Source organism: Peromyscus eremicus, chromosome 1 (genome assembly GCF_949786415.1).
Source record: "Peromyscus eremicus chromosome 1, PerEre_H2_v1, whole genome shotgun sequence".
Taxonomy (NCBI): domain Eukaryota; kingdom Metazoa; phylum Chordata; class Mammalia; order Rodentia; family Cricetidae; genus Peromyscus; species Peromyscus eremicus.
This window is the reverse complement of record NC_081416.1, coordinates 185718035-185734115: the sequence shown is the minus strand read 5'-3', so window position 1 is coordinate 185734115 and position 16081 is coordinate 185718035. Positions and strand designations below refer to the sequence as shown.

Sequence of the window (16081 nt, the reverse complement as noted above, 5' to 3'; positions counted from 1 at the left end):
TGTTCCACTGCAGACCTCTCACTCTCCTCCTCAAATGCAAGGAAGAGAGTGGCCTTCTTTATTAGGCTCCCCAAGCCTCTATGTTTTGTCTGTGTTGAGCCCTTTCAGTGGGACAATGTACTACTATAGTAGTAAGCATAAAGCAGTGAGCAAAACAATCTTCCCCACTTTAGTTGACTCAAATGCTTTCTAACATTGATTTTCCAGTGTACAAGTTTGGAGGAACAATTAATGGGTTCAGTACATACTATATGAGACCTTTCCTAAAAAGATACAACATTCATATGCACCCACTCAGCCAAAATGGGAACTGACAACAGAACCAAGTATGCTTGCCACTGAAATCCAACTCGTTGAACCACTGGGCTTTATTGGGGTTACTTATATAAATACGAGACTGGAGTTGCTTACAAGAGCAAAAGTTACTCACAGACAGTTGTCATCATGAAACTCCAAGTCAGCATGAAATACAGCTTTTGAACACTGGACACCCATAGCATACTACACACCTGCAGATATATCTACATGTTAAAGGACAATATATTTTAATGGCTCAATTCATCAAAGCCTCTTCTAAGCAGCAAGACTGGTATAAGTTTCTTCAAAGGAATTAAGCATAGTGAATCTTGACAGTTTCAGTTCTGGAAGCTATTTTGAGTGGTTTATTTCCTGTCTTATTTAGCTTCCCTACAGGATGGAATGCTTGTCTCCACAAAATTGCTACACAACAGCACATTCTTCAGGCTTCTTCATTTTGTATTCATTATGAAGCATTTGAAGGTGAGAAGGTAAAACGTCTTAATGAAAATTTTCCTACAATGTCACATTTGCAGAATTTTTCCTCAGTATAAAGTCTGGACATTTTTTTTTTCTAAGATTCAAAAATTACTCAAAGGTTTTCACACATTTCTCATGTACATGATTCCCTAGTGTGGATCCTGTGGTGGTCCATAAGGACAGAGCTTTGATAAAGCATATGCCGTATTACTTACTATGTAAACTTTTGCCTTCAGAATGTATTTTCTGATATTTTCTTAGACCTGAGGGACAGGTAAAGAGTTTGCCATATACATTGCATTTATAAGCGTTCTCTCCTGTATCAATTCTTTGATGAGTTCTAAGGTGGGCTTCCTGGATAAGGGATTAGTCAAATTCACTGCATTGGTAAGATTTCTTCCAGTATGAATTTTCTGATGTTTTCTAAGAACTGAGCCACCAGTAAAAGATTTCTCACATTCACTGCATTTGTAAGGTTTCTCACCTGTATGAAGTCTCTGATGTGTTCTAAGATGGTCTTTCTGGATAAAGCATTTATCACAGTAACTACATTTATATGGTTTCTCTCCTGTATGGATTTTCTGATGTGTTCTAAGATTGGCTTTCTGGATAAAGCATTTCTCACATTCACTGCATTTGTAAGGTTTCTCTCCTGTGTGAATTCTTTGATGTCTTCTAAGGTGGGCTTTCCGGATAAAACATTTGTCACATTCACTGCATTTGTAAGGTTTTTCTCCAGTATGACATTTCTGATGCTTCCTAAGATCTGAGCCAACGGTAAAGGATTTCCCACATTCGCTACATTTGTAAGGTTTTTCTCCTGTATGAATTCTCTGATGAGTTCTAAGATTGGCTTTCTGGATAAAGCATTTCTCACATTCATTACATTTGTAAGGTTTCTCTCCTGTATGAATTCTCTGGTGTCTTCTAAGGTTGGCTTTCCGGATAAAGCATTTGTCACACTCACTGCATTTGTAAGGTTTTTCTCCAGTATGAATTTTCTGATGTGTTCTAAGATCTGAGCCAACAGTAAAGGACTTGTCACATTCACTACATTTGTAAGGTTTCTCTCCTGTATGAATTCGCTGATGTTTTTTAAGTTTGGCTTTCTGGATAAAACATTTGTCACATTCACTACATTTGTAAGGTTTTTCTCCAGTATGAATTTTCTGATGCATTCTAAGATCTGAGCCAACAGTAAAAGATTTCTCACATTCACTACATTTGTAAGGTTTCTCTCCTGTATGAGTTTTTTGATGTCTTCTAAGGTGGGCTTGCTGGATAAAGCATTTGTGACATTCACTGCATTTGTAAGGTTTCTCTCCTGTGTGAATTCTTTGATGTATTCTAAGAGATGAGCCAACAGTAAAGGATTTCTCACATTCACTACATTTGTAAGTTTTCTCTCCTGTGTGAATTCTTTGATGTGTTTTAAGTTGAGATTTCTGGATAAAGCATTTGTCACATTCACCACATATGTAAGCTTTCTCTCCTGTATGAATTCGTTGATGTCTTTGAAGACCTGAGGAGGTGGAGAGGGATTTTCCACATTCATTACATCTGTAAAGTTTCTTTCCATTGTGGGTTCTATAATGGTACTCAAGGTGTGACAATGTATAGAAGGACTTACTACATTGTTTACATTCATAAGGCCTCTCTCCTCCATTAATATTCTGATGTTTTCTAAGACCTAAGCAGCAGGTAAAGGGTTTTCTACAATCACTACATTTGTAAGTCTCCTCTCCAGTGTGGATTCTGTAATGTCTTTTAAAACCCGATGAACGATAAAAGCACTTACCACATTCTGTACATTTGTAGGGTTTTTCTCCATAATGGATGTTGTAATGTACTTTGTGGTGTGACAAATACAGAAAAGATTTATTACATTCTGTAAATTTATAGTGTTTCTCTCCAGGATGAATTCTGTGATGTCTACTGAGGCTCAAATAGGTTCTGAAACATTTTCCACATTTCCTGCATTGGTATGGTTTCTCTCCACTGTGGATTTGTTTCATCTTTAGTTTATGTTTAGAGTCAAAAAATTCATCATATTCTCTATTTTTGTATTCTTTCTTTCCAGTGTGGATTTGCTGATATTGGCTAATGATGGGGCACAAATTTAAACACTCCCCATAATCTTTATATCTGTATTGTTCTTCTGCAGTGTTCCCACTTTTATGTCTCCTTGGGTCTGATGATTCAATAGAGGCATCACTGTGGTTACCATTTCTGTACTCCTTGAAGTTTTCTGTAGTATCACTTGTGTTATAAGGTATACCCTGGGAGGATTCATGAATCGTTTTCCCAAGCTCACAACATTTGTAAGACTTCTCTTGGATATTCACATCCTCACGGACAATGTGCTTTGAGTCTTGATCCAAGACCTTCTCATATTTACCACATATGCAATGGTTCTCTGAAAAATTAGCACAATTAGGGATAATAAGGATTGATGCTTGATTAAACAGATTCAATAACTGATGTTTTCTTAGACATACAACTAGCAGTTCTCAGGGACAGAGCTTTCAACAGAGGACTTTTGTGTTTCACTGTCATTAAATGGATGCTCAGAAGAACCTCAAGGACCACAAAGACAAATAATAGCCTTCTTTTTATTACCTAATCTGCATACCTTGCAGAAGGTTAAACAAATAGGTGATAGAGCAATAATGTACTTTGAGAAAAGAGCTCTCTTAAAAATCTTATGGAGAATGCTTCTCTTTTTTCTTATTTGTATTTTTCAGAGAATCACACTATGTAGCTTTCATTGCCCAGGAACTCACTATGTAACACAGGCTGGCCTACAACTCACCGGATCCACTTGCTTCAGCCTCCCTAGTAATAGGATTAAAATCATGATTTTCCAGGACTAGAAACTATATCTCAGAGTATTGAACAAAATCACCCATATGCACACCACCAACAGCTCTTTCTCTATTTAAATAACTCTCTATTTTAAAAATTAGAAATAGATGAATAGCTTAATTCAAGAGTAAAATCAAAATATTCTAACAACTAAGTGCACTATAATGCATTTCCTTGCTCTGAATATTCAATTTTCTTTGAACAGTGAAATTAAGATTAAAAACTGTATGAGAGGGTTGGAGAGACTGTACACTATACAGCATTACTTGCTTTTGCTGAAAAGACTGAAAAATATAAAGCTATGGTTATTATCAGAATTTTCCTATATTCTGGTAGTCTCTACACAGATCGGAGAGTTTACATACCACAAAGTAAGTAAATACAAAGGAAGAGTCAGGAATTCTATAAGAAAAGCATACTTACCTACAAAAACTAGATTGTTGTAATTCTCCCACATTACATCCATATACAGAGATCTTTGAGAGGAGTCCAGACATTCCCACTCCTCTGGGGAAAAGTCCACAGCCACATTCCTGAATGTCAACAGACCCTGTAATGGAAAATTATACATTTACCATGTGCTGTTGACAAAATGATTTCCTAGGTAAAAGAGACCTAAGGAATTAGAGACACTTTCATGATATTGATGAGGCATGACATTAAAAGACAAAAGTTTTCTAACAGTGTTGCAGAGATGGTTCAGAAGTTAAGAGCATGGGTGGCTCTTCTGGAGGACCCAAGTTTTGTTCCCAGAACCCACACAGCACTACATAATAGATTATAACTCATGTTCCATTGGATCTAATGCTCTTTTATGAACTCTGCAGGAAGGATGCACATATATTACTCATGCATACATTCAGGCAAATAAAGTGAATGTGAAAGTTAGTTTTAATAAAAGATACATTCTAGAATACTCTGTTGTATTTTCTATCTCTGTGAAAACAGGATGACATAATAGGCTTACAATCAGCAAACTTTGAAGGCATATAAAATATACATTGGAGTTCTAGATGCAGGAGTATACCTTACTGAAGGCTTTGTTGATATCAAACAGGATCACATTGTTGCACCTCGGATGGAAAAGTCATCATGAGCAAAACTCTGTTGACCTTGCTCAAATAAGGACACTGGATCAATCCTGTCTGCAGCTGGGCTACAGCTGACTTTATTCTAAGATGCTCAGTTGAGATCCCATGGCACAGGTACAATTCTATACCATTTGCAGAACACAGATGTAGAATATGGAATGGAGAATTCATGGATGAATAAAAGTCAAAGAGTATTTTTAACAGTAAGGAGAGTAACAGCGCATAATCCAACATTTCAAACAACACATAGGATCAAATATTTTGTGAAGTTATTGTATGGGAGTATTTTCACAACCATCAAGTAAATACATTTTTCTAAAAGTCGACAAAACCAATATAGATGAATAACAATTTCAGAAATTCCATATGAGGGTTCACTCCAGAATAGTTAGAAAAATATGTGTAAATAAATGTTCTATGTGACAGTGCATTCAAATGAAGTAGAGGGATTTCCTGTGATCCAAATGATTGTATTGTTGTGTGAGAATACTAAATCTTCATTAATTTTGAATATATTATTGCTCATGACATTGTCTCAATTGAAAATTTGAATCTTGTAGTTTCAATTCTATTCTTTTCTTCAGTATTTGAGCTCAATAGTCTAACATGATTTATGTTCCATACATAAGTATCATTTATAATTATTTCTTTATTTTGCAAAAAAAAAAAAAAACAAAAAAAAAAACACAAGATTAAACACTGACTCCACCATGAATGTGCCCTAGAAATGTAAACCTAAGGGAAGGAAAGATGGCTCATAGGTAAAGGGCACTTGTTGATCCTGCAGAGAAATACAGTTTAATTCTCTCTACGTTTATGGCAGCATACCACAGTGCTTTACTCTCTTACCAAGGGTTTGGGGCCAACCTTAGGGCTGCATGGGCATCAATGGAGGCATGCAATACACATAAAAACATGTAGATAAACACTCATATACTCAATAAAGATTTTTTATTGTAAGTCAGACATAGAAACCTGTTGATTACCAGCTCTCTACAGAATTTCTACCTATGTATTACATAGCTCCAGGGGAAGGAAAAATATAGGGTCGGGGGAGCATTTTCCCTCCAAAAGAAAAAAGAAAAGTCATTAAGAGGGACATTCATTTAGGCTTGAAAATTGACAGCTTATCCATAGAGGCAAGGTAATATCTCTAGAATATTCTTCATAATATATTCCACATGGTACAATATAGAGGGGGGCAGGACTATCTATACCTCATCTGAAAACTAAGACAAAGAGATAATACTGATCTGTCTATTGAGAACTTACCACTGAACATTGTTATCAAGAACAGGATAAGACCAAGCCCTCTCCTGAGACAATTAGTTTTCAGATTTCAACACATCCATAGGTGTATTACCACTATGTGATATCAAATAGCAAAGAAAGAATCCACTAAACTACAACTTGCATCTCCTCTCAGAACATCAGTTTTATGGCAAAAGCAAGCCATGTATTCATTTCTTCATTTGTGCTCTCTAGGGTGCTTAAATATTTACTATTATGATGTAAGAGTCGGAGTCTTTTCTACTTCTACTTTTCCTTAAATTGTTCAGTGATGTAGGCAAAAGGTCCATGTGTTTCTAGGGCTACTTTCATAAGATGGTTTAGGTAACCCCTGAAATACAACCTATGTGGCACATGAGATCTTCCTTCCTCACTAATATATAAGGACACAAGTCCACACTCTGTAGGAATTGGGCATCAATATATTTCTTTGATCATCATTTACAATGGAATCTTTTTCAGAATTATAAGTCTTAAGTGCATGAAAATATATGTCCTCACAGTAATAATCGAGGGAGGATACAATGGAACAAGGCTGAGCTGTGTAAGTGTCAAAATTTAAAGACTTAATCTTAATTATCAAAAAAAAGGAAGAAAAAAAAAAAAAACCAGAAAATAAATACTTTACCATCAGCAGGGAATTTAAGGCTTGCATGGTTCTGATGAAAAAACAAATTTCGCTTTTGTCTCTTGTTTCTCTTGCCTCCTCTTTTCTCTCTGGCTCTTCTTGTCCCCACTCTGACATGACCTTTCACTCTTTTGCTCTCCCCTTCCCCAATAAACCTCTTGCTCTATCTCTGTTTTGTGTGGCATGTTTGCTTACTGGCATACTTTGGCAGGGCCCACCAGAAGGTACCTACTTTACCTCTCTTTTTTATCCTTTCATTGGTGCCAAGATTCAATAAGCTCTCCTAGCATTTGTTCTGGCCACCTGCTCCACCCACAACAGATCTGCTTTCTTGTCACTGATGGCTTTGCCTTCTATTCAATACCAGCAACTGGGTCTCTGGCGGGGCTACCTGCCTCTGACTAATTCGCTGGATATGAGGCTTCATTTCTGGAGCACAATTCTTGCCTTCTTGTTTTTCTCAAAGTCCAGGTGACTGTGTCTCTCTTGGGGTCGGAGCCCTTGGCCTCTGTTCTTGCCTGGTGACACATGGAGGAGCTTGTGCCCGTTCGGTCCTCTTCTGAGTTTAGGGGATGCCTGAGGCTCTCACATTTTGGACTTCTCTCTGCTTCATCCTTGAGAACGGTGTCATAAACACTCCTCACTTCCATTGGGATGACTTCTGGAGATCCTCTGACCACTTCTTTCAAATCAAATCTGGCCTCAGTATACCTTGGACCAGGTAGTCAAGAAACTGAAAAAGAATTCTCCACTTTCTTTCTCTTTGTTCCAAGACCTGCTTGTTTCTCTCTGCTCTCCCTCTCTAAACTGTCAATGTTCTCTTTGTATGTTTGTTGCAATGTGGGAGTTAGACAGAGAGGCTAGCTTCATCTTGCTCATCATGCACTAGCTCTCCTCTGCAGTATCTGCTGATCTAATCCTCAGGAAGGTATGTATGGATTATTTGTCTGATGAGTGAATCTAATTCCAAATTTTAGAGTCTGATTCTTCCTGTGTTACTTTCCACATGGACACATGTGTGCTTGGCTGGCTCCTGCAGCCTGCTACATCCACGTGGACCTCTCCTGCTTTTTCCCATCTTCCAGTGGCCTTCCACAGCTTAAGTTCTAGTCTACTGTATTCTCCATATGGCTCTGGCTCTTGTGGCCCGCAGACCCACATGCTCCCTTCCCCTCTGTGCCTTCCTGGCTTTCCCTTACTCTGCAGCCAGACTGTAAACCCGCTGTGCTATCTCTGCTTCTGCCTGCAATCCTGCAGCTCATTTACACTCTCAACTTCCTCTTAGGACTTATAGGAACACACTTGCACAATGCTCCACTTTGCAACCCTATCTCTCTTCCTCTATGGACTCAGATTTTATTACATCTTGGCCTTAGTACAAATCAATGGCCAAAATTGGCAAATTTGATTTCCAAATTCTCACAAATTGTCAACAACTGCTACTGCCACAAAGGCTCCCCAAATATCTTATACTTAAACTTGCTCTGCTACACTTAACATTTCCAAAGTCCCTTATCTCTAAGGCTCTACTTCCTCACTCCTAAAAATAATTTATCTCTATGATTTCTTTGCACTCTGCTCTCAGAAAAGTAATAATATCTTAAGATTATGCTGCTAACTCTTATCTCAGGATTTGTAAATTACTCATTGTGTATGGTTTAAAATTTATATAATTTGTAACAAAATTTGGCTTTAAACTTAAAACATAAACCTTATAATTAAAATTCTATACATGTATTGCGTGTGTGCATGTGTGTGTGATTCAACTCCTCTTTAAGATACGTATGTGTATGTGTACACATGTGACTTGGATTTAACACTATATAGGAATGTAAGCTGGATTTAACTCTGTGTGTATATATTTGGAACATAGATTCAACTCTGTGCATATATGTCCATGTAACTTAGATTCAACTATTGTTTAGGAAAACGTTTTAAATAGCAACTGCATGGCTCTCCTTCATCTTGGCTGGTGACCTCAACATGATGGAGGCAACCACATGGCCGGCAACCATGTTTTACTAAGGTTAAAGAGTACATATCATGTGACAGTTCTCAGTCCTAATGAGCTCTCTGTTTACTGTATCTCCTTTTAGAATAAGGAAGCAACAAGTGTCAAATATTTTGGATTGACATGGACTTTTGTATGATAGAAATATAAGGTTGTATTTAGTACAACATACTGTATATGTAATTCAACTCCGGTTTAGAATATACTGTATAAGGTGATAAAAATTTAAGGTTATAAAGGTCTATTCAGATTAACAAAAGCTGACTTAGAGATTTACACCTAAGTACTTATGTCTTTGCTAAATGTTCACCATCAAGGTTCCGGAGAATTTAGATAAATGGTAACTTGTGTTTGATAAATAAGTTATTTGACAAATAAGATATATTCTATAATGGAGTTTCTGGTTCAATGAGAGGGTCTTTTTCTCAGGGTTGGGCATTTGGGCAGGGGCACCCAATGGCTTTTCAAGGGTAGTGCTGGCCTCACGGCTCCCTCAGTCCCTGTTCACAGAACCCACCCAGGCTCACAGGCCCCCTTTTCTCCTGTTCCCATTTGGCCCTGGGGATCTTTCCCCTGTCACATTTCCTTGCCTTCTCAGGAGACAGCCTTAGCAGTTTGGAATAAACTTGTTCCATTTTCACCCACAGAACAGCTATTTTGGTTTCTTTACTGAATGCATTATCCACAATTAAAAACTTTTATTTTGATACTAGAACATCAATTTAAAATCATTTTTAAAGCTAAACCTGACAGGAATGGAACATAAAGTACTAGTCTTATAAAGCTACAAACTTATTGGAAACTGCAAAGAATAATTAAGAAATGCAAACTAATGATGAGTCAACTTAAACAGAAATGGAATGTGAAATACTAGTTTTATGAAAGTTGCTAACTTATTGTAGACTGTTAAGGAACATGTTAATAGCCATCTTATGACTGATCAAATTCTTTAATTGTAGTCACGCTAAGTACTAATATAATTAATTACAGGGATAAGCCTTTCTTAGTCCCCTGTATATATTTTCAAAGTTAAGCTTAAAGTAACTAGAAACAAGCAAAGTTTGTCTATTCAGATATACCTAATAGGCAGATGGTCTTCAAATGGTTCAGAGATATGCAGAATATGGCATTTAAAATGTTTAATAAAAAAGCTTTTCAAGATAGAGGGACATGCCAGCTCCTGGTAGCACCCCATCTCCTCCAAAGAAGATGGATGGGCATAGAAGAACCTCCACCTAGAGCTTGCTTTAAATGTGGCTACTGGGCAAATTTAAAATGTTGGTCACTGGGCAAAAAAAACTGCCTTTCACCTCAACTGCTGCCAAGACAATCAGGACACTGAGGAATTAATTGCCCTGTTTTGCCTAGACAAGGTAGGCTGGTTCCCCTCCCCCTCACCTCCCACCCCCCCACCCCCCCAAGTTCCTACTCCATAGGAAAAGCTGTCAGATCTTCTGGACCTGATAGCTAAAGACTGATGCTGCCCTGAGACCTCTGCTCCCAACCACCACAGAGGACCCTGGGGTAGCTGTCTAGGTAGCCAGTAAGCCTGTCATTTAATAGATTTGGAAGCTGCCTGGTCTGCATTTCTGCTTGCTCAGGTGAAATTTATCCTTCTCAGAACTCTGATGTTCAATAACTATGCTGGTAATAGCTTTATGAGTTTAACAGCAACAACCAAGACTGTAGCTGCCTTCTCAGTTCTCTTTATGTGTAAAAAGTCAGGCCACAGGTCTCTCTCTCCTACAGCTACTACTAGATTGTGACACAGTTTAACTTGTTATCAGACTCAGAAGAGATAAACTCACAAACAGATTTCAATGTAACTTTTTACTATTCCTTTATTGAAAAGAACTCTATTTACAAAGACTGTCCTCAGTAATCAACTACCTGTATCTCCTGGTCAATTAGATAGAAAGAGGGTGTTTTAAGGTATATAAATGTAAGTTATAAAGGTCTGAGGATGAAAAAGCGTATTTAGTGATAAAAAGAAATTGATTTAAGGTGTATAAAAGAATAAACAATGTTTCATATTTCTTTCTCTCCCTAATATACTGTTATTAAGACTCCAAAAGTTCAGTCTTAACATTAACCAATGGAGTTCTGATAAGCTATTAATCTATCTCTGCTACAGTATCACTACTATTATCATAGTCACAAGCTCAAGATTTTAAATTCCCTTTGGTTGCTTTCTAAGTATAGATTTAAAAGTGTTTCTCATTGTGCTAAAATCATATGTCTAATCTATATACATCTTCTGGATAAAGGAAAGAGTGTTAAAGCTTTTAACCAGAATCATTTTTGGGTTCCTTATGATGTGACTCTACTGCCTTTTCTACAATGTTGATTTCAGTACAGATTATAAACAGTGGGAATGTTACTGTGTCTAAAACCTCTTTTGGTAAACTAAAAAAAAATTTTGAAAATTCTTGTAAGCTCCAGGGAGTTGACTTAAATCCACTTCAAACAGGTCATCAAATAAACTCCAGATAAGTACTATCAATCACAGTCCAAGTTTCCCACCTACTGTCTGTTCCTGAGGGTGGGATCTCCCCCACCTTTCCCTGGTCTTGGTCCTCCCCTCCCTTAATTACCAAAAGCTAAGAAAAGGTTTCCTCCATAAACTTCTTAACTTTATCTTCTGCTCTACTAGCATACTAACAGGTGTCCTCTCAAAGTCTGCAACCTGAACAGCTTGAAAATGGCTAGCCCCAAATGGTCCAACCTCACAGACTGTTTCAACCAGGCCAGCACTTTCCTAGTCCCTAGCACCAGAGAAGTTCCCACAGAACCTGGACGAGTGAATCAGCCAGCTATCCCAGGACTTGGCAAGCACTCCAGCTTTCTCAGGTCCCCCAAGGATGCTGACACCTCAGGCAACAGGAAGCAGTTGAGAAAACACGACATCACCATTCCTGCCTCACCTGCTACCCCTTCCTATTTCCTCACCTTTTTATAATAACTAAAAGGAAGGAATGTTAGTTTCTGCTGCAGCAGCAGCCTGTCTCTGTCGCCAAAGCAGTTACATCATCACCTGTTGCCAGGTGCCTTTCCACAGTTAGCTTTGCAACATGTGCTCCCTTTAAGTGCCCGCCAGAGCACAGCTCACTCTATGGTCTCTCGTTTCTCTTGCCTTCTCTTTTCTCTCTGGCCTCTTCTTTTCCCCACTCCGACAAAGCCTTTCATTATTTTGCTCTCCCCCTCCCCCAGTAAACCTCTTCACTGACTCTGTTGTGCATGGCGTGTTTGCTCACTGGCACACCATGGCAGGTCCCCTGAAAGGTCCCCACTTGGCTTTCTGTTTTATTTATCCTTTCATCTATATCTATATATCTTTAAAAATAAAATTTTGTTTTGGGTTGCCTGTAGTTTTAAATATATATATGCATAAAATGTTTTTTTGCAATAATAGATTTTTTTAAGCTTTAAAGAAATAGTCAAGTCTGTTACTATGTGTGGTGCTCATAGGTTTTCTTAATGTCACTTTTCTGCCTTCTAATGCTCCATATTCCCGACCTCCCTAAAGGCATGGCTTGTGTCATCCCAGACTGCCCCACTGTTGCTGGCTCTCTCTACAGTTTACTGGCTTGGCTCAGGGAATCTCTCTGACACAGGAATCTCTCTCCCTCATTCCCAGGCTTGCTTCAGATCCTGTCTTTAGGGCACAGGCTCTGTCTTCCTGAAGTGTTGAATGTGGCAGCCTGGAGATAAGAGCTCTCATGGGGTGAAGGCTGCCTTTGGAGAAACAGTTGTAGGGAGGAAGAAGTCAGACACATTCTCCATTTCTGCTTAATTTCAGTCATTTCCCTGAGGGTGATTTTTCTATCATTCCAGTGTGCCCAATGTGGAGTGTGGAGGAAACCCTGAGTGTGTTAAGTCCTGAGTGGGTGTGTGTTGCTGATATGTGAGTCGGTCATGTCAAGAACCAATGTTTCAGCCCCAGGGGAGTGTTAAGGAGCAATGTCTCAGCTCTATGGGAGCGTCAAAGCTCATAGGAATGGCAAAGCCTTCCTTAGATCTGAGTGTGAATGTTGACAGTGTGTGCAGAAAATGCCTACCATAACATTCTCCCCAGGATGCACAGCTTTCTCCCTGTGATATTTACTACTTGAAGACTGCTCCCCTACAGAGACGGCTCCTCCTGAGATTAGGTAAACCTGCGTCCTTATTCAGCGATGTATAATAAACATACTGAGCTTCCAGGGCTGCTGTGGCTTTTCCATCAGAGGGCCCAGATCACCAAAGGGGGGGGGGGAACAATTTTCAAAGAAATGTGGACATGAGACTTACCTGGGGTGCATCTACAGGAGAATCATCCATTCTTCCTCTTGCTCTTCTCTGAGGTTCTTAGGAACAAAGACTGGAACTCTTTTTGACATTTCACATCAAGGTGTCAAAAGTAAAAAGCTAAAATTAAAACAACCCTGTTATAGACAGTGCTAAATAACATAAGAAAACCTCAAAATGACAAAGATACCAGAGGTATTGTGAACATTCCTACAGACAGGAAAGCAGGGAAGGATATACTTAGAATAGTGAACGAAAGTAACTGGATCTTATCATTGCACCCAGAAATGTTGGCTCTTAAAATTCACAGAGAAGGAAGTTCACTTGAAGAAAGTTACAACCTAACACAGGTCATGAACTCAAGCAGCACTAAAGATCATAATTGGAAGTAAACTATACATATAAAAATCAGAGAAATTATCCATGATAACAGAGGGAATAAAGACATTTTACATAAAGAGTAGAAGAATAGAGGACGGCTGGGGGTAACATACCATACCCAAACCCCATAACAATAAGCCATTATTTCTAACTGGAGGGAAGAAAAATACTATCAGTAATTTTACCAATCAGAGTATTTTTTTAAAATGTCATTATTAGAAATAAAAGCCCTGTGATATGAAAATTTCAAAAGAAATGGAAATGTCTAAGACAAAGTTCAACAAGATTCTGTGATGAACTCCTAAAGGAACTAGGAAGAACGAAAACACAGCTGAACACAGTAAAGGGCACATGTGCCACACAGAGGCGAACCATACAGTGCCGAGATATAATGAACAGCATTTGCAGGAAAACTAGAAGGAGAGGAAGATGCATGTGTTCTCCAGTCCAATTTAATCCAGAGGCATAAGAGGAAGCTAGAGAAATCTGAATAAAACAAAGGATAAAAAGGAGATACAGGTAGGAAAGAAAGGCACCAAACTCCTCTATAATGATGATAAAGTCACATATAAAATTCTCCACAGACACCATGGGCAACTCTTAGACTTGACAAGTGTTTTAGTTATTATTGAAAAAATAGAAAACACACATGACGACTATTTTTCTACAAATCTATGACAATTTGAGAATTAAATTAGAAATTTAACCCACTTAGGTTGCTTCATAAAGATCTAGGAATAAGTTGAAATAATAAAGACTTCACCTTTATGAGGAAAATTTTAAGGCACTCAGAAAAAAAAATGAAAAGTATAAGTACACAAGGAAATGGATGGACAGACACTCTGACTGACAAAGGACTGGTATAAATGATTATATTACTAACAACCATCAGCAGAATTGATGCAATTCTCAGCAGCAAAATACTGACATTTTCCCCAAAAGTACATATGGAAACAGTCATGTGATCACAGGAAGAATCATAAATATCAATGTGAGGAGCTCAATCCTTAGAGAAGGTAAGAAAAGTTTTCTTCAAATAGAAATTAGGTGTTTGGGAAATTCAGCCTCTTGCCCAAGGTTTCACAATCATAAGTGAGAGAATGGAATTAACATGGGTTCTTCTCACTCCTTTGCAACGAAGCATTCTGTACAATTATTGAAATGTTTTTTAAGGTCCAAAAAAACAAAATATTCAGAGTTATAGCTCTGTAATGTCATATGCACAGGAACTAAAGAGAGCCCATGAAAGGGGAAATAAAATCCCTGCCAATTATTAAAAACAAACAAACAAACAAACAAATAAGAGAGAGAAAACATTTTCTGTAGGATATATCTTGCCAGGCCTGTCCAAATGGATTCCACAGCCACTCAGCCTCCAGGCCAGCCATGTGTGTTTAGGGCTTGCCCTCCCAAGAAAGCTGACTGGAACCCAAAGCCCTCCAGCCCCACTGTCTTTTCCAGGGCTGGGGTCTGGCCTAGCTTGGAGCACAGAAAGGCATCTGAGGTAATACATCAATTCCAAGGAACGGTGAGTGGGGCTCTGCTGCTGCAGTATAAGCTAGCTTGGATGCTCCAGAACTTAGTTTTTTTGTTTGATTTTTGTTTGTTTTCTCTCACATTGAGAATAATTCAATATAGCTTGATCAATGATGGAATGATGAAACGGGGAAAGATGAAAACAGGCCCAGCTTCTAGCACAGGAACAATTACAAGTAGGACATTTAAGCCAATGCTGATTAAATTTCCTGAGGTCATTCATTATATGGATGACATTCTCTTCTCTTGCTCATCCAATCAATATTTAAATGAGTGTTTAACTTTCATGGTAAATAAACTAAAAGCAAAATTTAAAATTTTGGGTCATGTCATATCTGCCTGTAACTACTACAGATTTAATTCTGCTCTTTCAAGTTGCTTCTGGAGACACTTGGTTAAATTCTGTAAGAAATGTAACACGTGAAGCTGAGAGTGTTTTTAGGTGATTAAATAATGCTGCTGCTGAAGCACTACCTCATAGAATCAATCCCTTACTTTCTAATCAATTACTTATCCTACTTTCTTTCCTCTTCATTTCTGGTTGGAAATATAAGTCAAAAAGGTAATGGTACTATAGAAATTCATTCATGTCATAATTCTATGCAACAATCTGTAACTCCTTATTTACAAGAAATTACAGACTTAATGATGGAAAGGACCCATCTTGGAGAATTTGCTAATAAAGAGCCTACAGAAACCATCATGCCACTAAATAAAATGCAGGTTGATTATTATTTTCATAAAAAATTGGCAGGTTGCAATAGTATGTTATTTGGGATCAATAGACAAATCCCTCTTAATATTGTTTGAAAATACCCCATGGGTATTGCATAAAATTACATAAAACAAATCCTATAGAGATTACATTTAAAGTTTTAACAGATGGCTCTTCAAAAGGACAAGGAACTTATGTTTTATATACAAATTCAAATCAGCTTTTATTAGATGTTTCCCAACCACTGAACATTTTAACTGACTCTGTCATTTATTTAAATTTGGATGATAGTGTATTGGGTGAACTAAGGAAGAATCAGAGTCATCCAGTCATGTTGGGTAGCTATAAAACTCACTTTGCACATCCTCACCCAAAATGGCTATCCTGAACAAAGACTGAGGCTAACATTAACTGACCTCATATATAAATTACAACATGAAGGATAGAGAAGCACCTAGAATGGAAACCAACCTAACTGAAGAGAAAATGAATGCTGTAGA

At 38.0% G+C, this 16081-nt stretch overlaps 1 protein-coding gene across 1 annotated transcript in view; it reads right to left on the bottom strand.

Moving 5' to 3' along the window:
- Positions 1 to 349: 349 nt before the first annotated feature.
- The window catches only part of LOC131893999 (zinc finger protein 420-like), a 32867-nt gene continuing 17135 nt past the window's right edge, over positions 350 to 16081 (bottom strand). Inside the window, exons 3-5 of the mRNA XM_059244181.1 lie at positions 12953 to 13069; positions 4066 to 4192; positions 350 to 3193 (exon numbers count right to left, since the gene is read on the bottom strand). Coding sequence (XP_059100164.1) covers positions 1035 to 3193; positions 4066 to 4192; positions 12953 to 12982 — 2316 coding nt within the window. The 5' untranslated portion in view covers positions 12983 to 13069 and the 3' untranslated portion in view covers positions 350 to 1034. The remainder of the gene's footprint in view (positions 3194 to 4065; positions 4193 to 12952; positions 13070 to 16081) is intronic.